The 23279-nt window shown below is 46.1% G+C and overlaps 1 protein-coding gene across 3 annotated transcripts in view; it reads right to left on the bottom strand.

Moving 5' to 3' along the window:
- Nucleotides 1-23279, bottom strand: part of LOC144128190 (MAM and LDL-receptor class A domain-containing protein 1-like) — a 118048-nt gene that overhangs the window by 72102 nt on the left and 22667 nt on the right. For all 3 annotated transcript variants that reach the window (XM_077661341.1, XM_077661339.1, XM_077661340.1), the window contains exons 3-5: nt 10405-10655; nt 5280-5370; nt 4445-4582 (exon numbers count right to left, since the gene is read on the bottom strand). In XM_077661341.1, the coding sequence (XP_077517467.1) occupies nt 4445-4582; nt 5280-5370; nt 10405-10655 (480 nt within the window). The remainder of the gene's footprint in view (nt 1-4444; nt 4583-5279; nt 5371-10404; nt 10656-23279) is intronic.

Below are 23279 nucleotides of genomic sequence, written 5' to 3' on the forward strand. Positions count from 1 at the left end.
AGAATGATCATTTCACAATCCTCGCACTGATACCCTTCAGGAGCCTTCGCGTCATTTATTTACCAGGCCCGACTCCCCGCCTTTCTTAGAAAATACCTTTTACTGTGAGAATATTTAACTATCTTTTATATAAAGTGCCCAAATATATTACGCACTGGGTAGATTAAGCATGGTTATGCCATCATGCCTATTGTACATAAACAAATTTCTGATACTACTTGCCTATTCCCTTCTTCTAGAGTTTAATAAAATTCTTTCTGGGATTCCCTACCCCATCAGCAAGAGCACAGTGAAAGTTGGTCTAAAGCGTGAAATCCTTTAGGAAATTATTATCTTCGAATATCGTTAATGCATGGCTTTTCGATTCTTACGTAATATTTATGCAGTACATTGCAGCGCCTTGGCAGTGATTTTGTAACTTTGTACTCGACATCATATAACAAGGAATGATAATGATATGAAATAACACACAGTCTTTTACGACGAAAAATGCAACATAAAGACTTGTTTTGGTTATTAAAATAATCGCAAAAACACAATACGATAACCGAATTTCCATTTAGGCGTGCTTAACAGAAAAACTAAGTTTTGTTTAATGCTTAGAAGTCACTGAAACGCCTCTATAAAAATCAGATTATTCTATTATTTCTCGGCAAATAATATATCTTTTATTTCAGATTTCCAGGACCTAATTTCTTTGACATGGTGCAGGATTATTAAATTGATAGCTTTCGAAAATGGCTTGAACTCCAGTTTACTTGAGAAGCCTCAACTGATTACAACTTGCATTTCCTAAACTTGAGAATTAGAATTGTAAAAACGATCACTTATGGCTGATGTGTCCAAACAAGTTGGAAAAACTTTGGTTAATTTAGCTATCAGAACGCTAGGAGACAATCGAGAATGGCCTTGCTTCGACATGTTTTTTCTACCGCATGAAAGGTCTGTGCATTATAAAACAAGCATTTTTCTGAACTAGAAACTTTGACTCCGAGACGTTGTATAAGCTTATAGTGTCCCTTTGTTGGCACGGCGAAAATTTTTAGGAAAGTTGAAGACGACAGCATTGCTTCACGGCAACAATGGGAAGCAAAGAAACTGCATGATATGCTTGTGTACCGCAGCTTCTGCACGGCCTCAAGTATGTAATAAAAGCTTTTGAAATTAATTCATCTGTTCTAATCCTAGAAGGCTGGGTTAGAGACCGTATTTGATAAAGGTTTGTATAGTTTCTCTTTCATTTGACCCACTGCTGTGGCTATGTGCTTCCGCTGGCGTTTGCCGGGGAAAAAATTGGCAGCGGCTTAGCTCGGCTATACCAGGATACACGTAGCGAGAGGTACGTTTCCCTGGTTGAGCTTGTCGTGGCCCCTTTATGTTTAGAAATGAGAGGCATTTTGTATACACATCGCGGTGGCTCAGTGTTTATGGCACTCAGCTGCTGACCCGAAAAAAACAGGTTCGATCCCGACCGCAGCGGCCGAATTTCGATGGAGGCGAAATTCTAGAGGCTCGTGTACTGCGCTATGTCAGTGCACGTTAAAGAACCCCAGGTGGTAGAAATTTCCGGAACCCTTCACTACGGCGTCCATATAGCCTGAGACGCTTTCGGACGTTAAACCTCTATAAACAAAACATTCGTTTTGCTTGACAGAGACGAAGACTGCCCGATGATCTGTGAAGCAGCATGCATTGGTCTCAATTTTGTCTATACAGTGTTTCGTTTTGGTAGAGTCTCTTTTGTATACAATGTCTATAGCAGTTCCCCATTGTGTAGTCTGGACTGGAGGGTTCGAAGCTAAATTGGTCACTTTTCTTTCATACCCTGACTAAGAGAGTCCTGTTTCATTTTGAAATCACCCAAAGTCACACACAGCTGTGAAACCGTGCCGATATTCTGGTATACACGTGGCAACCACATGAATCGTCTGCTTCACAGATGTTCCCGGGGCCAAGTAGATTAGGATGATAATGCCGTTCTCCAGAAGCTGAACACAGCAGACTTCACCATTATTCGCCGCGATCGAAGGGAGATGTCTGAAGGCGGCGATACCTTATTTCACGTATAGACTCCAGCGTTCTTATTTGGTTCAAGCCAACTGCCAGGTGATTATCTCAAGATCGGAAGAGTTAATCTTCTCTTTCCTATACCGCCGTTTAGCAGCGGCTGGACTTTCCTTCTCTGTATGCATGTCATGTTTTGATACATACTCCCACTACATATCCGCCTCTTATACGCAACGCTGCGCATGCGAAGCGCGGTTCGGGTAATAGAGCGGCATGCGGCGAGGCGGCAACGAAAAACGGGGCGCAGCCGAGGGGTCTCTCGGAGTTAGCATGGTATCGGCGCATGCGTACAACCACTCATCCGCATGAAGTCACGCTCGGCTCCGACGGTGGAGCGGGCGCGTGGCCGCGGCGACGGCGAAGCCCGAGCTGTACCATGCTCCTCTCCGGTTGCCATGGTAACTGCGCGTGCGCACAACTGGCCGCTCCCGTGCACCGCGAAATGCTCGACTGGTAGCCCAGTGTAGCTCTCGCTACAAAATGTATGACCTGCGTGGCCGCTGACGAGTGACAGAGCAAGGTGACACGTTTCGAATGCCTGACAAACTTTTTCTGCGCTGCGTCCGCCTCGGGAAAAGGTTCGCGCTTGTTGTAACGACCAATTTTCAGATTATGGCGCCTACAGCATACCTGTACTGAATCCGGTGGCAGTAGGGTGGCTCGCGGCGATGCTGAATCTAAATTTACCTCCTATTGCTTTCGTAAAGATTGACGTCATGATAAGGACGAAAATGAAAGAAACGGCTGCAGAAAATGGCCTATGATTGTTCTAGTGCCAGTAATGTACCCCTGTCGTACGGGCTTTTTCAATGTCCATTTAGCCATCGTCATTTAATCATTTAAATATCGAAATGAATGTCACACAATGCCACACAAGGTCACACGGCTGTTTTCAATGATCATTGAACTCGATGAGCATCGACTCAATACAGGTTCGCGATTGCCCATTGGAATCTCAACGGCTATTGAGAACAGCGTCGCACTCGCCATATGTTGAAAAAGTAACCCATAAAAATCAAAATAAAGAGCAATATCCCTTTATTTAATTTCAAAGGTTTAGATAATAATAACCAGTTCACAAATAAATAATTTTCGAGAGCCTAAGTGACAGCTCCGCAGACAGCCCGGTGATCAGAAGGAAACAAACCAGTCCCGTTCACGTTGCGCGGCGCGCCGCTCTGTTTCCCACGTTTTCACCTCTAGTGCGCTTTGCGGCAACCGTGTCCAAGAAGTTCCCCACAACTGCTGAAACAATATAATAACTATGAATGCTACAAAGATGGCCAGCGATCCGTGGCAGCTTCGCCAGCGAAAAATGAATGCTTCTGGGACAATGGTATGAAGGTTTCATCCTTACCCATCGTCACTCTGCCATCGCTGTCCCTGGACTGTGCCGAACAGTTATGAATTGCAGTACTTTTTTTTTTCCGAGCAAAGTTACAATTAAAAAAATTAACTCGTTTTACTTCGCATCACTTTGTATGCTTACTCAGTTCTGCTACCCCTAGCGTCATCTATCCCATCGCATGCTCACTATACAATTGTAATTGAAATTCGCCGTGTGGCAGCGGTGCATCAGGATGGCGGTCGGAAATCCCGATAGCCACTGCATGACTCAATGGGCATTGATATCGCTCGTCTAAGAAGGGTACTACTATATTTGTAAATGTGACAGCGAGAAGTAAAGGAATGAAAAGAAAGGAATGAATTTCGAGGAACCAGAGGAGAAGCGTCTGAGGTAAGCCGCGGGATGTTGACAGGCCGCAATTGGAGAGGGAGAGGTTGGAAAATGAGCGGCCCATTGGTCGGTGCCAGCGCTGGCAAGGGAGAGCCCCTTCGTCCTTCTCTTCGGCGCGTGCGGTTGGCCTCCGGCCCAGCGTTCACGACGTGTCGCGCTATAAAAACTAAAAACCACTTCACCAATGCTAAACCCATTTGAAAGACGCTCAGCCCGCCAGGCGCCATTGAAACACCGGACCCTGCTTTCGCAGAAGCTTTTCGGCCGGCACGACATCGCGAATGAAAGTGCCGAGCCCTGGGGGATCCAATACTTTCAACGGAGGCCGCAAGCGAGGGAGTGCTATAATTCAGATGTATATGTGCCGCGGACTTTGAGACAAACCAAAATAGGCGCGAATATTTACCAAAGCGCACCGGCGGAGATGTCGCCGAAATCTCCTTTGCTGTTAGTTGCCATGCTGCCACAATTTTACCGTCATTAATACTACCAAGGTGTGCCTTAGTGACGTTCCTGAAACGTGCTGTGAACTAGGTGGTGATTTCAACTTGATGAGACTGCTGGACACATTTTGAGGGAGGGTAACAATAGAGATTGGAAAAAGCATTCATTTTGAGTGTTCATCACGTGCGTACTCACCAAGCATTCCTCCGGAAGAGTAGTCGCGCAGAGAGGACCCTTCCTGACGGTTTTCGAGTTTCCACAGGGTGCCATTTTCGCCGAAGGAGTAGCCGCAAGTTTCGCCCCAGTCGAAGTCGCAGGAACCATCCTTCGGTTCTGAAGGAATTTATTTGGACCGAATTTTTTATTCAACGCACTTGCAAACTTACCACGAGGACTTAGTATCACTAGGGTAAGGGGGCGGGCTAGTTGTTGATCCATGACGAAGAATTGCTACGCAACACTTAACAGTCGGCACAAGCAGACAAATTAACACACAAGCGCTTGCATGTAAACCTGTCTCTGCGTACCGTTTTCGCTCTGTTGCGCTGAAATTGTTGTTCGACTTACAGTCAATGCCCAGTATCGTAGGACTAATAGCGAGAAAAAGTGAATAGCAAAATTAAATTAGCTTGTTATTTGATACCGAACCATTTTTAAAGATATTGAGGGAACCAACCCAGCGCAAACAAGATCGCAGGACGCAAAATGTGAAGTACACAACACTTCTAATTCTTCGCACTGCATTCTTGTCCGAGCGGAGTATTCTCCTAAAAAAATGAACGTCGCCCAACTATCGTAACTTGTCATCATACTGCAGCTATAAAGAGCCAACAACTCTTTTTGAAGGGTAATGGTGTGAAGTAACTTGTAGCACCATGTAACTGTGCGTCAACTCCGCCAATGACGACAATGTGTTCATTTAAACTATAACAGCGGAAAATTTCTCAAATGCAAAAAAAAATGAATGGTGAATGTTCAGCAGACTGCAACGTAAGAACGTTGTCTCACGCTTTTCGCTGGCAGCTCTTACCTGGCGGACACTCCCCACTTTCCACAGTCAAATCATCAACGGCCAAGACACCTTTCTCCAAGCTGTTACTGACATGGAACCGCAGATGAATCTGCATATTTTGAGAAACAAAGTATCGGCTTCGGCACACAACACATTTCGTGTACTTCGCTGTTTTCTCCGCTCAAACACTGATTTTCTGTCAGCAAAGGCGACAGAGGTCAACGTGTTGGCAAGACGCGGCTCGAAAATTATGAAAGCGCGTTTTTTCCCACCTTCATCTCAGTATAGCCGTCCATGAATGATATTTCAGGGCGGCTGAAGAAACAGAAGCTCATTTTTTATTTCTTATTGCATGCTAATGCGCATATGGCTACGCGCAAAGCCTGTTAAGAGATAAAACCCAAAGAAGCGTCCGAACGCACCGAAGGCGCACATCGGAATGTCTAACAGGGCCTATAGCGCCGCTGATCGCCACGTTACACTTCGAGTAAATCTGAGATTTGAGCCAGTTGGTAAGCATTCATGGTGGGTGTACAGCGCTACAAATGCGGGATAAAGCCTTTGTCTTGCATTTGTCCCGCCTTGTTGCGCTGTTCACCCACCATGAACGTTACACTTCCTTGCCTTGATGCTCACGGCGCGTGGACCCGACATGTAATCAAAGGTTTCTGAAATACAGCCGCACCGAGTTCCTTCCCTGGAAGTTAGTTAAACCCCGCTGAGGTCCCTCCTGGAGTTAAATTTATCGTACACTTGTTGTTATTATTGTAGGACATTTCATAGTTACACAGTGGTGCCATATCATCTTCAGCTTACAATTTGCTGTACAGTACTGACCCGCCGCGGTGGCTCAGTGGTTAGGGCGCTCGACTACTGATCCGGAGTTCCCGGATTCGAACCCGACCGCGGCGGCTACGTTTTTATGGAGGAAAAACGCTAAGGCGCCCGTGTGCTGTGCGATGTCAGTGCACGTTAAAAATCCCCAGGTGGTCGAAGTTATCCCGGAGCCCTCCACTACGGCACCTCATTCTTCCTTTCTTCTTTCACTCCCTCCTTTCCCCTTCCCTTATGGCACGGTTCAGGTATCCAATGATATATGAGACAGATACTGCGCCATTTCCTTTCCCTAAAAAACCAATTATTATTATTATTGTACAGTTCTTACATCATGCGCTAACTGCCAGCTCGCAGAGGAAGCAGGTTTCATCACTTCGCGACAATTATCGAGAGCGGGTAAGCACGCAGGATATTTCGAACATGGGATAGGTGCACTTGGAGTGTTCATGTTGATTGAGCAGATAACAAATCTAGAAGAACCTATCTCAGCCAAAATTTGACAACAGGTCACTCGTCTCAATCTAATGAAATTTTATGCTGCATAGTTGTTATTATCCTACCTCAACTGTCTTAAAGGGGCCCTGAGGACAACACTGTCAAGTTTGTTGTTAGTAAAGTCCGATAGTTCGTTATTTTATGGCTTTGTTGCCGCTTGTCCGGCAGGGAAAGCTGCTTTTATTGCAAAGACATTTCTATTCTAAGTTTAAAAACTTTTCCCCCCACTACAATTCAAGCTCGGAATTCTGTAATGAAGAAATAGGACAACAGTGACGTAAAGCGGCGGAAACGGAAACAAGTACTCTTCTATTTCTGACGGCAAGCGCTGTGCTCCCGCCTAGCAGCAGCCGAAATCAAAACTATTGCCGGCCGGACGTTGAAGGCCTCTATCAGCCGTCGTCGCCTCGTTTACGTTTACACCAACGTTACGATAGATCCCGTTCCCAATTCCGGCAAAGAATTTCGCACAAATAACTGCGGCCTGCATTCAGCGACCTCAACCCCCGGCGTGCGATGCTCTTGAGGGCTGAGGCTGCGGGTCTTGCAAGTATGCCAGGCGCCGAGGAGTCGGCAAAGTCGCTGTCACCACCCAGCCACCGTCACGACTAATGTGTAGCAATTGGTACGTGCGGGCATAGTTAAATTCTGTAATAAATGTCCTCGTAGGGCTGGTTATGCAGCCAAGCGTCGTAGTATGTTGACAAAGCGAACGCGCCGAGCGGTGCGTTTGCTAACGTGGAGGTGTGTTCAACATTGGCTATACACAGCTTTTTTTCCTTGTCCCAGTTGCGTGCAGTTGCACGAACTTCGTCCGAGGAGCACTTAGAGAGGCCCTTGTAGGTCCTCTGCTGCTCCGCCCTTGTAAATTAAGACGCATAACGAAACCATGCGGGCACGGAGAACGCATAGCCACGAAGCACCCCAAAACATGCCTGGACTCAGCTGGCCGCCTGTTCTCCAACATTCAGGTTCTTTCTTCCGTCTTCCCCGTGTGATAAAAGTGCGCTGGTGGTTTCAAACCGAAGCTTATATATTTAAATATCTATCAAACACGTAACCTCCATACAGGTTTTTTCAGCCTCAGAGATCTGTGGCGCTTATCACCTATTTCATCGTAGTTCTTGTACTTGCGAGACTGGCTGTGGAGGCGATACCTGTCTTTTAGTTCTTGGTCATTTATAGCTTACAAGAGCTTTATTTTCAGAAAGAGTGGTGATTTTGTGCTTAGGAGCTGCTAGTCTGTCGATATAACTTAACTTCAATTTCTCCTCAGTGTCGCAATAATACCTACTGATCGCAATTTTCAAGCAGGTCGCGTACACTGCAAGGCGGTGACGTCTATCCAGTTCTCCCTGTATTGCGCCTGGCGCGGAAACCCTTTCTTTGCCAACTTCTTTAACACAGCTCCACATTTGATTCTAGGCTGGCCTAGGCTAGGCTAGATGAACAGATGCTTGTCTCTCAAAATAACTATTGTCGCTATAAGGGGCATCGCTACGTGTTCCTCGAACTTATCAGAGGATCCGTGTCGATTTCTATTACGATACTATTAAATCGAGCAAGCTGAGAAATAAACGCTTATCTTTCTACCTGTTGGCGTTACCCCATCCATTATTTCTTCCTTAAATCGCTTCACTTTCTTCAGCCAAATTCGACGGCTTTTCGCTAGCCTCAGCGTTTCGAGCCAGTGGCTGAACATAAGCTGGACGAGTCAAATTGCCGCGAATGCCGTTCGGTTTCTTCTCTGTTCTTTGTTTCATGTCGTAAAGAGCGCCCACAATAGAGTAAGGATAACAGCGCGAAGAAGTAATAAACAGAATACAACCTGCCGTTTTGTCTGCCTTCATTTTGTAGAGTACAGCAGATTGTTAAAGATGGAAGCAGGGATCGGAAGAGAAATTGTTGGTTTCAGAGCGAAAGCTCTACATCTTGAGGCAAACTCCCAAGGTCAAAACTGGCGCACATTTGACCTTCAGCCGGTGGAGCGGTGGTGTGTCCTGTGACGTCACACCACGTGAACCTATGCGGACAGGCGTCGCAGCTGCGCTTACTCGGAGAATTGCCGCTGCGGTACCACGTGACTAGGGGGATTTAAAACCGGCTTTGCCAGCGCTTGTCGCACAGTCTCGCCTTGGATGGAGCGCCCGCCTGTACGAGCACGTCAACTTTTCGCCGCAGGCAACAGGCTAACCATGCTTTACGGAGCTTTCGCTCGCACAACTAGGTTCAAGCCATGCTCAAACCAATCTGGTTTTTTTTCCTTTTTTTGGGGCGGAGGGGGTCAGAGCAGTGAGATTTGGCACGCTTATTGGGAAGTTCACTGAATGCTTAAATGTAAAATTTCACTGAAGCACATTCAGAAGTTCAGACATTTATGAATTTTATAGGCTTAATTGCTATACCAAATTTTCACAAAGCATGGCGTGAAAACAAAGCATGGTAGGAGCTTGCAGTTACTTTTAAGTTTTACCCAAAGTAATGATTGATGCAGTGACATTCTCCGCATATCTTAGCGGCCTAATTTTTTCTATACAGAATGTTATATCCACGCTTGCATAATGCACTCATTATCGTCATATTCTTACGTGGCGGCCAGCCAAAAATGGGACGAGATGACCGATAGCAATGAGACGACTTCAATGGCCGCCGCCCTAGCGCGAGCGCTCCGTCCCGCGCCACTGCCAGCTTCGTCTTCTTCGTGGCACTGCCTGCGGCCGCCGAGCGATCGCCCCGATCGTTGACAAAGATACGCGCGAAATGGTGATGGGCTTGAGAAGATGGTAGAAGAGTAATGAGAGAGTGGTGAAGTGCTGGCTGCCACGATGAAAGAGATGGGCGAATGATTCCTGCTGATCGAAGCTTCCGGGCCACAGGTCGCCAGTAGCCGACGGTCGAGGCCTTTGGACGCACCGAACAATATGGGCATTTACACGCCGACTTTAGCCTATTCTTTTTTGGCTCGTGGTCACAAAAATATTTTTTTTTAATTTTCTTCTGCGCTGTTTTCGGGGAAACTTCCTCGGGATACAGTTTAAAAGACTTTATGAATTACAAATCTGGTGTTTTCTAAAATTCGATTCTCTTCTCGCTTTTCGCGATTTTATCCCTATGTCCCCCCTAAGAGGCTCGCCTTAAACGCAACTTTGTTCGATAGACGGCATAAAGATTATCGCGCAAGCACGCAAAAAGTACCGAGAAAAACCATTTTGCTGAATGCGAGCCTCGCTGTGACGTACTGACGGTGTTGTTAGAAATTGTTCAATGCGCTATGCTTTATGATCCGTTGCATTCTAAAACTTAGTTATCCGCACGCAGTGGGGGCAAATGGCCGCAGTCTCTCAGCCCCCAAAGTCACGAGCACTACTCCATAACAGATGCATGCCACAGAACTAGCTAGCTGCAGGTGGGCTCGGTATTTTGATAGCCTGTTATGCACAGGGAAAAAGAAGCTTAACTTCATCTAGAGACAAGGATCAGTTCTAGATGTCGCGCCATACAAACGTCATTCTGCACTTCTGACTAGCCATTAGGTCGCACATCCTGTGCAACTCCCATTTTGCGGTATTGAACCAACGCACCGCTGCACACTGCTGCTAAATCAAGTGTTTATATACCAGCAGGTAAAAAAAAGCCTTCAAAAAAACTTCGCATTAGACGAGACATGTGTCAACGAAAGCGGAGGTGAAAACAATTTCGAGAATCCTCGTTCTTTTATCCTTCTCAGGTGTGTCGTTCCTACGCTATCGAATTCCTTGACGGTCAACATCATGTGCAAGACGGTTGCGCAACGTTTATCGCGAGAACTCACCTCAACATTCCCGGTGTGTTTCTCCGAATAACGCACGCGATGCCATCGTCCGCCAGCCTCCGGCTGGCTGGCGTAGAAGTCACTGCACATGCCTTTGTCACTCAGAATGGAGAAGAAGACAGGTCTGATGTCCGTGCCGAACTGGTGGTACCAGGCTGTGAAGCACAGTGGTCCTTGGGCCTTGTGAGCCAGGGTGGCCACAGGGGAGCCGCCGGTGGTGCCGGTGGTAGCGTAGCCACATGAACCTTCCTCTGTGTTTTGAGGTCACAAAAGAAAGTCCCTGAGATGTGCAGCTTTCATCTGAAGTAATTCGCATCCCGTGAGTGCACTGTGTCGAGAGGGCATACAGCAATTCTTCCCCATTACCGGCAAGCTTTACCGAAAGTTTCTGAGGCGTAACTTTCAGCTCAGGATTAACAATTACTAGTTAAAAAGTTTCTGTTGTGTAAGGACTTCCTTTCCCCCATCTCTGGTTTTCTTCAGAATATCATTTCAAACTGTGCACTTTATTAGTGCTCAAAACGACATACCTGAAAAACATAAAAATATATTTTCTCTACTCATAACATGGAATGTGATCGATAAATCATATTCAAACCAGAGAAAAATCCGCCTTGATCCACGGTCACCGAGACGGACGGGACATTTAATATCCAGCTCGCTTCAGGTGACTAAGTGAAAAGAATGGGAAACCATGAGCGGCCGTCCAACAGCCACTCCAAGAGATACGTACATTGTTTGCACGGAGAGTCAATTTTTAAAGTTTCTTTCAGGGGTCCGCACACAGAAATATAACCCAACAGCTCAATAAAACGTTTCTACTTGCGAAGCCGATGCCTATATACCGAGTGTTTCATCGAGCCCTTTCAGAAATCCCTAAACCTAGGATGATGCCAATAAAAAGAAAATGCTTTCAGGAAACAACTCTCAGCCGTGACACACGTCAGTTTTCCTAAAAATCACCGCTACTAGTTAGTTGAATACTAGTATTCAAAGTTATATTCTTAACCGGCACAGGGCGGTGGTTAATGGCAACGGTGAATTCGTATCCATAGACTACTAGACACTAGATTCTCAGTTCTTTAAACAAAGAAGAAGCACTCCGTAAAGTTTAGTTTAGTTTAGTTTATGGGGGTCTAACGTCCCAAAGCATCTCAGGCTATGAGGGACGCCGTAGTGAAGGTCTCCGGAAATCTCGACCACCTGGGGTTCTTTAACGTGCACTGACATCGCACAGTACACAGGCCTCTAGAATTTTGCCTCCATCGAAATTCGACCGCCGCAGCCGGGATCGAACCCGTGTCTTCCGAGTCAGCAGCCGAGCGCCATAACCACTTAGCCACCGTGGCGTCCTCTCTGCAAAGTACTGGAGTGCTAAAAATCCGCTGTTCTTTTCCTCACAAATTCGACTTGAGGGCGTAAGGCGCACACCAAGTCCAGTGCAAAACCTACACCCACAAATGACGTGTTGCGATCCGGTGCCTAATTTAAACTGCCTGCTATACTGCTCTACGGCATGAGCTTCCTTTTCTTTCCTGCTCTCAAAAACTGCGGCCACGTAGTTGGCGATGATTGTTTTTTCCTTGCACCAAGTGCCGAAGAAAAATGATGTTCGGGTAGCTACAATCTGAAAGGGAACCTTAATTGGCTTTGACCAATAGAAAAAATCCTTTTCTTATTTTGGGAATGAAGTTGAGGACCGTGTATGGCTTTTCTTGATTCGGAGGAAAATTATTTAAAGCAAAAAAAAAATCCTCGGACTGATACCTGAACAGTAATCATTGGTTTAATGTTCACAGTGTGTTCCCTTTCATTGTGGAAGTACATGTAACGGTCCTGGTACAGTGGCGTGAGAAGTACGAAATTGGGCGCCGTAGGCACTAGAACACGTTCCCAGAGGACGCTGCGTTTGGACTAGTTTATACCTTCGCCATGCAGTCAGTTTTGGTTTTGTGCGAAACAAAACACCGCATATCGTCGCGCTGCAAGGCGTTACAGAATGGCTTTTTCGGTGTTTTAAAAAGTGTTATGGGATCGACTTGGTCGTGGCTAAGAACTCATGGTTAGTAGTTGCCACCAAACAGTGATAACTTAAGAGCTAATAAATTGTTTTAATTCAATCACATAGTTGATTCGTAACGTTTTCTATATATGGAATCGCAGCGCTGGCAAGTGTGTGTGTGTGTGTGTGTGTGTGTGTGTGTGTGTGTGTGTGTGTGTGTGTGTGTGTGTGTGTGTGTGTGTGTGTGTGTGTGTGTGTGTGTGTGTGTGTGTGTGTGTGTGTGTGTGTGTGTGTGTGTGTGTGTGTGTGTGTGTGTGTGTGTGTGTGTGTGTGTGTGTGTGTGTGTGTGTGTGTGTGTGTGTGTGTGTGTGTGTGTGTGTGTGTGTGTGTGTGTGTGTGTGTGTGTGTGTGTGTGTGTGTGTGTGTGTGTGTGTGTGTGTGTGTGTGTGTGTGTGTGTGTGTGTGTGTGTGTGTGTGTGTGTGTGTGTGTGTGTGTGTGTGTGTGTGTGTGTGTGTGTGTGTGTGTGTGTGTGTGTGTGTGTGTGTGTGTGTGTGTGTGTGTGTGTGTGTGTGTGTGTGTGTGTGTGTGTGTGTGTGTGTGTGTGTGTGTGTGTGTGTGTGTGTGTGTGTGTGTGTGTGTGTGTGTGTGTGTGTGTGTGTGTGTGTGTGTGTGTGTGTGTGTGTGTGTGTGTGTGTGTGTGTGTGTGTGTGTGTGTGTGTGTGTGTGTGTGTGTGTGTGTGTGTGTGTGTGTGTGTGTGTGTGTGTGTGTGTGTGTGTGTGTGTGTGTGTGTGTGTGTGTGTGTGTGTGTGTGTGTGTGTGTGTGTGTGTGTGTGTGTGTGTGTGTGTGTGTGTGTGTGTGTGTGTGTGTGTGTGTGTGTGTGTGTGTGTGTGTGTGTGTGTGTGTGTGTGTGTGTGTGTGTGTGTGTGTGTGTGTGTGTGTGTGTGTGGATTTTTTAAACTGTTCCCTACAACATCCGGCATATTTGACAAGAAATCTCGGGCCGATCGATGGTTCGATCCGACGTGAATGCGTGACACACGCAAGGTTTATATATCCGGAAACATTTTATACATTCATTTTGCCACACACGAACAGCCACACCCCTTGTGCGCGATCCAACACGTCCGCTACAGACTAGTTAAAGGTGCCGGAAGCACACGAGGCTCTAACACTGGCCAAGGCCGGACTTCTACGCACCTGCAGCCTCCCCTCCTCTCCCTCGTGAGCACGCGTTCTCTTTTCTTCGCTTGCTCGTTCTCCACTCTCGGCGCTCTCTGTGCGGACTTACTCGACGGTAGATTTATGCCACCTAGGCCCTGTAATACTTTGCACATTAAAACGCTCAATTTTCAGTCTTCATTCTGACGCTTGAAAAGATCATTTCTGCTCGCAAATTTTTAGTAGCCGCAATATTTCGAATGTACACTAGGTTCCCCTCAGCCAAGACTGCAGTTTGGTGCCCATTTTGCAGCGAGCTCGCTCGACGCTCAATTTTCACCGCCACTGACTATATAGCCCAGCACGATTTGAAAGTTATCGCAATCGTTACGGTTGAATTGAACTAAAAAATTTTTCTCGGCCTCACGATCACTTAGTCTGCAACAAACATGACTGTATAGGATAGAGTAGTTCTCAAGCCAGCTAAGCTCATTTTCTCTTTGCACCGTTCTTGCGAAAAGAATATGTGTTAGTGTAGTTTCATCTGATTACCTGATTAGGTTAAGTCTTAACTGATCACCTTTAAACCGCATTGGACTCTACATCCGTAACTTAAGTATCCAAGGATGTAATTATTTCTACGCTATTAACGGATGCTTCTCATGATTACTTGACAGCGTTTTGACACGGTATATAAAAGTGGCGGGTGACTGACGGTAGCCGTACTGGAACCCAATAGAGCCTGCACACGAGCCGGATATTCTATTACTCGGCAAATTCGGTCGCAGCTTACAATTGATACTCCCTTCACTGTTCACAACGCTCGGACGGAGCAAACGAAATTTATCAGGCCCATTCCTGAGGATTTTTTCCATTAATTCCTCTCTCTGTACTCCCTTGTTTTGTGCATCTTTCAACAAATGGCAAGTATTGTACAGTTAATTGGAGTGAACATGTTTTGCACTTAGTATTTTTTTAAAGTGACCTATACGTACATTTTGCAGGTGATCATAATTTGCGCGGGATGACGCAGTTTATGTTTCGCTCAATCCACATTCCCCACATGACACTTGGAACATTATTCTGCTACACCTTCTTGTCGAAAACAAGAAAGCGATAGCCACAGCGGCTAGTTCAAGGGTGACTCAAGGGGACAGGTAGCTGACTGAACTTTAAGAATTTTGCAGTTTTGCTGCCGCTACAATAGCTTCTAAACCAGGGAAGGTTTTCGTTGGTAATTGACAAAAAAACGGTGAAATATGTGATAGGTATTCATAGCCAATCGTTTTCCACCCAGCAGTATGCTAAATAAGGCAGCGGATGCTCACGGGCTAGAAATTGGAACTTGGGTCATATTGGGGCTTTTGGACTGCCTAGTGCACCCCTATAAAGAGTTTTTCACCTAAGACTGAGAGCAATTGTTTTAAAGTAAGCTTTTTTAGTTATAAGAGCGCGCCTTCCTCGGTAATACATTGTGAACGGTGCTGTGCATCGGAAAATAGCTAAGACGCGTTGACTAGCAGGTTGATTAACTAAAATGGTTAACTTTTAACTATTAGAGGAAGCCCCCTCATTTATTGAGTTGCTTGTAGCCAACTGTAAGTACGATATCCATATCACCTTTTGAATTTTATAAAATGCAACCGCGTGTTCAGTGAAGCGCAAGTGCCTTTGCGACCGCCAGCGGCGAAACGGAAACCGCGGAGTCGGTGAGAGCGCTGGCTACGCCTGCCAGAACAGGTCACACGGCGGCGCGCCTGCTAGTACCGGAGGTGGTCAACCTCATGAGGCTTCGACCTCATGAGGCCGACCTCAACGTCAAAATAACCTCAACCTCACGTCATGAGGTGAGGTTGAGGTGAGGTCGGCGACGGCTCGAAATTTTGTGAGTGAGGTCAGCAAATCAGACCTCAACCTCACGCGTAAGTTTGAAGTTGAGTGAGGTCGTAATTCAGTGAGGTCGATGTTTTGAGGTCGGGACTTTTTGCAGTTGCCACGTCTTACTCCGACGAGTGCCGTTTCCGAAGCGCTGTTGCAGCACATCACCGCAGTGTTCAGGCAATGACGCTTGGTGTTCGGTTTCCCCTGTTTGGACAACCGGATGCCACAGTTCCCCCCTAGCTTCCGGTGTGCGCCGCAATGTCCGTGCAGCCCGAGCCTACAAGAAGACGCACGCCTCTGGACTTCCCGGAAGGAGTGCTGCTGTCACCGCACGCCACTATCCCTCCCCCTTGTCCCGCTGGCGTAGCACCCGTAGCTGCCTGCCGATCGGCTCGAACTCCCGGGAGCGCGCTAAGCGCGTAACTAACGTTGACTCGCGGTAGCTTTGTTTGATTCCACAAACAAATAAGTTCAGTTATACAAGCACGCAATAAATTTGTCGCAGCGAGGATGGCCCCAAGCAAGACTGCTTCGTGTTCATACTCGTTGCCGGCGCTGACGTCATGGCTCTTGCCTTGCGGTCGAATAAAGGAGATCCTCCTGTACATTACATGCTGGCTTAACAGAAACTGGAATAATCGGCGCAGGCGAGAGTAAGTGATTCAAGTGGTTCCTAACAAGAACACCTGCTGATTTGATTAAATAAGGACGAAGCCAGAAAATCCTGTATAACACCGTCGAAGCTTTTGATCGGTCCCCACTTCCCCTTTCGAATCTCATAGCAACTCTGTATATTCCCGTTCCGCAATGCAAGCAGATGCAAATATAATTAACTATTTTATCCTTCCGAATCACGTCTCTTTTGGTCTCCGGTTCCTTGTTCCTTCTCGGAAATTCACTTATGCCTAAACACCGCAGCAAGAAGTGAACGTACCGCCATAGCGGTGTTACTGCGGCGAAAAAATACAAATTTATATATAATGAATGTACAGTGATATGGTGATATGGTAGCTAATTCCTTTTCCTTTTTTTTAATGAAGAGGTGCAGATGGAACTGATTACATGCTCCCGCTGTGCTGCTGAGTCGCTGTTTCAAACCTTCTATTGTGACGTTTAATGGGGCACACTGCTGTTCGCTTCTGTTTTTAGTGTGCGATTTTTGTTGTTGTTGTTGTTGTTGTTGACCTCACACAATGGCACATACCCACAAGGGGGATTGGCCATAACCAGGCGGTGGCTATTTAAATGACCAGTTGCATGTGGCAAGCATGGGATGACCTACCAAAATTTGGATCGCACAGTTTTCGTAGCCGAGGAGGTTGCAGGAGGTTAGGGGGGCATACAAACTAAAATTTAGGCAAAGAAGGGGTAGGGATTACTATAAGTGGTTGTAAAAACCGAAATACAGAAGCTGATAATGGGAGGGGCAGGACGAAAGATCATGAAGGTAGACGTTTTGATTCCAGTAGATAATTTTGAACGGCAGAGCAAACATTCCCATTGGTATGGCCAAGCATAGAAGCGCCAAGAGACAGAACAATCACAGAAGACAGGCGCAAACTGAGATTCTGTATTGGAACTTCTAATAGTCGCCTCCTAATCGATGAGTAACGACGGCAAAAAAGAAGAAAGTGCTCTATTGTTTCCGGCTCCGCACAATACGGACACAATGGGGAGATCGCCAGACCAGGCCTGTATAGGTAAAAATTTAGTTGCGGTACTCGGCAGCGAAGCCTCGTGAAGGAAACTTCAAGATTGCGCGATCGCCAGACTGAGCTTCTCCATGGGAACAGTAGGTGCTGGAAGTCGTCCAAGGAAGTAAGCGCTGATGCACCCAGTTCGTTCATTACGGTGTACCGTCAAAAGCGTGCCGCCGTGATGTAAGCAGTTTTTGGAAGCGGGTCAACAATCGGTCCACTCAGGGCTGCCTTCGCTAAAGCATCAGCTGATTCATTTAATAGAAGACCCCTCTGCCCAGGAACCCAAAGAAATCGAATTAATGTGATGTGTGGAGGGATCAGGAATTTTAGAATGCGAAAGAGCTGCGATTCAGTGGACGCCGAGAGGGAAGTGCATAAAGATAACGAGTCCGTAATTATTATTACTGCTGATAAAGAAATTGGTACCTTTCGCAAAGCGAGAACCACTGCTAGAAACTCAGCCAGATAGATAGGAGTGAAATCTTGGAGACGGAGAGAAAAAGACCAGTCAAGGGACTGGGAGTAAATACCTACACCTGCCTTTTCTGCACACACCGAGCCATCAGTCGCAATTGCAACATGTGAGCTGAAGGTCGACAAATAATCCTGCAACATACCATTTAACCATGAGAAAGGCAGTAATTTTGCATTACGTGGATAAATATCATCGTAGATGATAGACACATTTGCAGGGATGGACCGCACCGGAACAATTTCAGGTATTCGCACATTCAGTGGGCCCAGCAAAGATTCAACGAAACAGATTTGGGGAGTTTGAAGGCGAGACCATCCGACACCCAAGAACTCCGCTCGCTGCCTTAGGAAGATCAACGCGGATGCATGCTGGTCCGAGTCGCAAAACTTTAAAAACGTTTGTACTGTCAAAAGGCGAAACCTTGCAGTAAGAGACGGCACCCGCGCTTCCAGATACAAAACATTGTTTGCCACGTATTTAGGGAGGCCCAAACACAGGCGCAGAGCTTCTCGCTCTAAGAGCAGAAGTGGGCGCATTTTGTATGCAGCTGCTCCAGAAAACAAAACGCAACCGAATTCCAAGATTGGCCGGATATGCATTTTGTAAATCAGCAGCAGAGCATGTCTGCGCAAACCGCAGCGAGGGCTACTCATCCTTCGCAGAAGGCCTACCGCCCGAATCCCTTTCGCAGCAACCTGATCTATATGTGGCCGCCAAGAGAGAGAGGAATCATAAGTTACCCCGAGATACTTTAGGGAACATACCTGAGGAATGACATGATGACGATAAGACAATGAAATGTGTACCTGTTGAGTAACCGGAAAAGGTAATAAAGCGCACTTGTTTACATTAAGACTTAAGTGTAATTCAGATAACCATCGGTCAAGGGAATTTAAATATGACTGTAAAACCATATACACAGAATGTAAATCACTCGCAGCAGCAAAGAAAGCTATATCGTCTGCATACACGTACGTAGTCACGTCAGGGGAAGTCGGAATCGAACTGAGTAAGAGGTTGAATAGAACAGGGGAGAGAACTGCACCTTGAGGCACACCTCTAGATTGATGAAATTTCCTTGTAGAAACTCCGCGTTGACAACAATAAAATTCTCTGTCAGCCAGGAAAGCTGACACCCATTCCACAAAATAACTTGGCAATCCCAGAGCACGTAGTCTGTACATCAGAGGCCCATGTTAGACAGTGTCATATGCTTTCGAGATGTCAAGAGTTACCAGCGCAGCATACTGTCGACGCCGGCGCGCCAGTCGGACACGGCTTTCGAGGTCAGTATGCGCACACCATATAGAGCACCCAGGCTTGAAACCAATCTGACAGGGTTTAAGTAGTCCCTTTTCAGTAATAATGGGCATGATTCGTCCATACAGCACGCGTTCAACCAATTTCACCAGGTTCGATGTCAATGAAATTGGTCGAATGTTGTCTAAGACCAACCCTTCGCCTGGCTTTTTAAGCACCGGGATAATTTTAGAAACACGCCATATATCCGGGATCCATGGGGTTCTAATAGAGTAATTTACCAGCTCCAATATAGCATTGGGGGATTCGTCGAACAGTATTGTTTGTATGTTTCTAATCATTCTCTTTTTTTTTTAGCGATAGCTAGATTACGGTAGCATTTCGAGCCTTCAGCGTGACGACGCCGCCACCCTGTGGCTGCGCCGCCACGCTGTCACGTGCTTGGTCACGTGGTGCGGAGCAGCTGCCGGCGGCGCGGCGCCGTGGCTGATCACCTGGTTCGTCACTTGGTTGGTCACGTGACCAAGCTCCACTCAGCCACCTGTAGCTATCTCGTCACTGCAGGTTTAACCAGAGCTAAACCACCGCCATTCTTTTCTTTTCTCGTATGGGATCAATTAGGTTGGCGGCCTGGCTTGCAGACGACCAGGCACTACACCTTATCTTTCCTTTAACTATTTTGCAGAGACCCATCGTTCACCTTAAACTGCTGCGCAGAATGCTCGCGCGGTGCTCGTGAGTAAAAAACGTCGAGGATGCTGGCGTACCATTGATTAGTTCAGTTTTGAAGGAAAACAAGTGATTGACTTAAAGCAGCTTGTCTCAGACTGGTTGACGAAATGTTACCCAGAATTCTTATGAGCGTATGAATACTTTGGAGGTTTTATTTTCCACGTAAGGGGGGGGGGGGGGGTCGAAAAAAGATTTCGCTGCACGGTAATTTGTGCGGAGAGCCATGGTGATCTTGAGAGAGAGAGCTGTTCACGCTACCCGCTCTAGGCCATTTGTATTGCCCCATATGATTTTAATAGTTGGCACAGTGTTGGAAGACGCATATTCTAGCCCTTTCTTTCAAAATGCCGCATGTTCACCGAGTCATCGGAGTATTCCCAGGATTTCAAAACCATTACCATCGCCACCTGGAGGAATGTGGCGGAAACGGGGGAGGATCTTGACCTCCCAGGAACACCATCATCATCGTCCTTAATTATTAGCTGCAGGTATTCCTATTTTCCCGTACAATAATTGTCTTCGACTGCTGTGTAATGTACAATATTTCATCAATATTCGGGCAACATTTGATTAGGTAGCGGTATATCAGACTTCCCCGGGCTCATAAGGATACACTGTTAGCATCATCACCATCGCCATCATCTCAAGAGTCAAAGGCACGTGTCGTTGCATCATATTTGCAGTATATCATACATGAGAACTGGCGCATTTACCTGCTTTACAATCCGAATGCCATTAATGTGGACCGGGTTGTGGGCACTCTTTGTAATGCTTCATGCGCGCATTTGTAGTAATGTGGGATCCATATGGATCTTGAGGTGGGGGTGGAAGGGGGTGGATGGGGGCCTGGTATGACGAGAAATTACATCGTTGTCACGTGAGTAGGTGTGATGTCATATTACAGCGTCGTCACGTGACTAGGTTTGAGGGCACATTACATCGCTGTCGCGTGAGCTAGTATGGCGTCCCACTCACCTGATGTCATCACTAATTATACTAATGAGTATTAGCTTCACCTTATTATATTAATTAACATTGGTTAATTATGCCGCGTCATCATCTTCGTAGCGTGACTCGTCGGCTCGTGACGTCACATGATGCAGCTTCTTGTGGGCCCTTTTTTGCGGATATCACCTTGCAAGTGAGCCATGTAAAGCTTTCGCATTAATCAAAGAAGCCGCTCGCTTCCACACAGAGATAAAAGCAACGTGCCTCTGTTGGTGTACTACAGTCGCAGTTAAGTGTTTTCGACGGCAACATACAGAGGACTGAAAAGAGCATTCTCTGTATGCCGGATAGAGCTGGAAAATCGAAATATACTGACATGCGTCTGCATAACCATCGCATTGGAAAGTACATCGACGACCAGTTTCTTTATATTCGGTAACTATTCTCAAGTCTGAAAAGAGTATCGTGAATACCTCCCCCTTCTCCCAATTTCTGGTAGTTTGTGTAGAAGGGCTGTGTTTGTCAATTGCCGGTTCGTCCGTGAATGAGCGAGATGCTTCCAATACGAACAAGTATACACGAAGCAGGTTGACAAATATTTACACATATATAGTACTCACCGACGTACTGGCGGTAACCGCGTATGGGACACCCCTGCCCGCAGGCCATATACTCTTTGAGGGTTCATGCCAGATTATAAGCTTCTGCTATTGCGAGCACATCAATAGTGTCTGTACACACCTTATTAAATAATACCATCATCATGTTGGCTTTCCTGCCTCAGAGGATTCTCAGAATTGTTTTTAACTGAAAAACTTCTTAATCGCTTTTTGTTTTGTTTTCTGTTTGTTTTCTGAGGTGACATCAACCTCACAATTTGAGGTTGAGGTGAGGTTCAGTGAGATCAGCAGTGGCCTCTGGAAAAGTGAGGTGAGGACGCCTCAGGAGACCTCTACCTCAACTGATGAGGTTGAGGTTGAGTGAGGTCGGCAAATTCTTTTTGAGATGGAGGTGAGGTCCAGGTTTTTGAGGTCATATGCGCACCTCTGGTCAGTACTACACTTCCAGCCCGCTCGCCGCTCCTAACCGGGGGCCGCGAAAAGAGCACGTGACACCCGCGCCGCTGTGTGACGCTCGCTCGTAGGCGGGGCTACGCTCACTCTGGCCGCGCGGTTTCTGTTTCACTTGTGTGGGGCCCCAAAATTCTCGGCGCAGCGACGACGACAATGCCATGTTCGGAAATCTTAAAACTGATATGTATACTGATTATGATGGGCTACAAACTTCTCCGTAAATGAAGAGCTTATCTGGGTTAGTTATATTAGTTAAAAAGTTAAATACTTAATATTAATTATTCAACCTGCCAGTTAAAACGTCTTTTCTGTTTTCTAGCATACACCGCGAAGATCAATGCTGTGCCTCAGAGAACACTTTTTTAACTGAAAGGCCCACTTTTATATATTGCTAATAGTCTTAAAGTAAACACCCTGTGTAAAGACGTAAAGTGCCACAAAAAAATTAAAAATACTTCTTATTCAGTGGTCCAACTTAGGTAGTAAATTTTCTTGTGAAAGGCTACCTCATGCTCTAAGGCACTGAATGCCGTAAATCAAAATTTCTCATATTGAGACCCAAAAATATCTGTTTGGTGATTTTTTTTTCATTTGCCGGTTTGTCAGAAGCAGACATTTCTTGCGCTTTTTATAGCATTCTTTTTTCATTTATCCTTCTCGTTCAACAGGGATAAGGAAATACAAGGCAGTAATCAGCCAAGTACTCTCGTTGCACCTGTCTGGTTTCTTTCACGTGATCCACGGCGCTTCATGAGCAGTGGTGACTCGTGAGAACAGATGGCTACTATTAACACCAGAGGCTACGTCTTTAAAAAAAGTTTTCAAGAGTCCACTTTCAAGGCTAATTCATTCAGAACGCACTTCATAATGGAAGCAGAGGAAGCAACTGCGTAAATGTCTAGCATGAACTCGTGTCTCGTGCATGACTCTAACAACGGCTAGTGCTAACCTAACACGACTACCGCATTTTCTTCTGAGTTAGTCAGTGAGTATTAGAGGTCTCCAGTTAACTCCACGAACTCAAAAAAATTACAGTAGAGATTCGAATCTGCTGTAAAATACATTGGTTTGAACCGCCAACGTGCGAAACATTGGCTTAAAGTTATAATTTTTGTTTGGAGATGTACAGTTTATTATATGCCTTGAAAAGGGCACGTCCGGGACATGAGTTGGGGAGATACGATACTTAATAAGAGAGAGGAGAGGGGGCCGAAACATGCGAAAAAAGTTTCGAATTTTCGGAGAATGAGTCATAAGCAGTTTTCAAGGCAGGGGTGTGGAAAACGCGGAAGCGCCAGGGTATTCTAGCAAAGCCGCAGGAGAAGCATCATAAAACATAAGGAGCAAGGAAAGGAATTAATTACCACTGCCATCCATCCTGTCTTTCTCTTTTCCTACGTCTGTAGCCTGTCTTGCACACTGCCGTTACAATGACATTTACTTTTAAGATAAAATACATTCAGTAATTTCTCTACTAACACTTATTTTTTTTCTGTTTAGCGCCATTTAGATAAAAAAAAATGGTGAAAAAAGGAAAGTTAGCCGAATGTAAAATCGCTCGTTTACGGGGAAGGACTGAGCCTTGCACAACGGTGAGCATTATGCGCAGAATGGGCATATGCAGAATGATCCGCGCAGTGCCT

The sequence above is a fragment of the Amblyomma americanum genome, chromosome 4 (genome assembly GCF_052857255.1).
Source record: "Amblyomma americanum isolate KBUSLIRL-KWMA chromosome 4, ASM5285725v1, whole genome shotgun sequence".
NCBI classification, from domain to species: domain Eukaryota; kingdom Metazoa; phylum Arthropoda; class Arachnida; order Ixodida; family Ixodidae; genus Amblyomma; species Amblyomma americanum.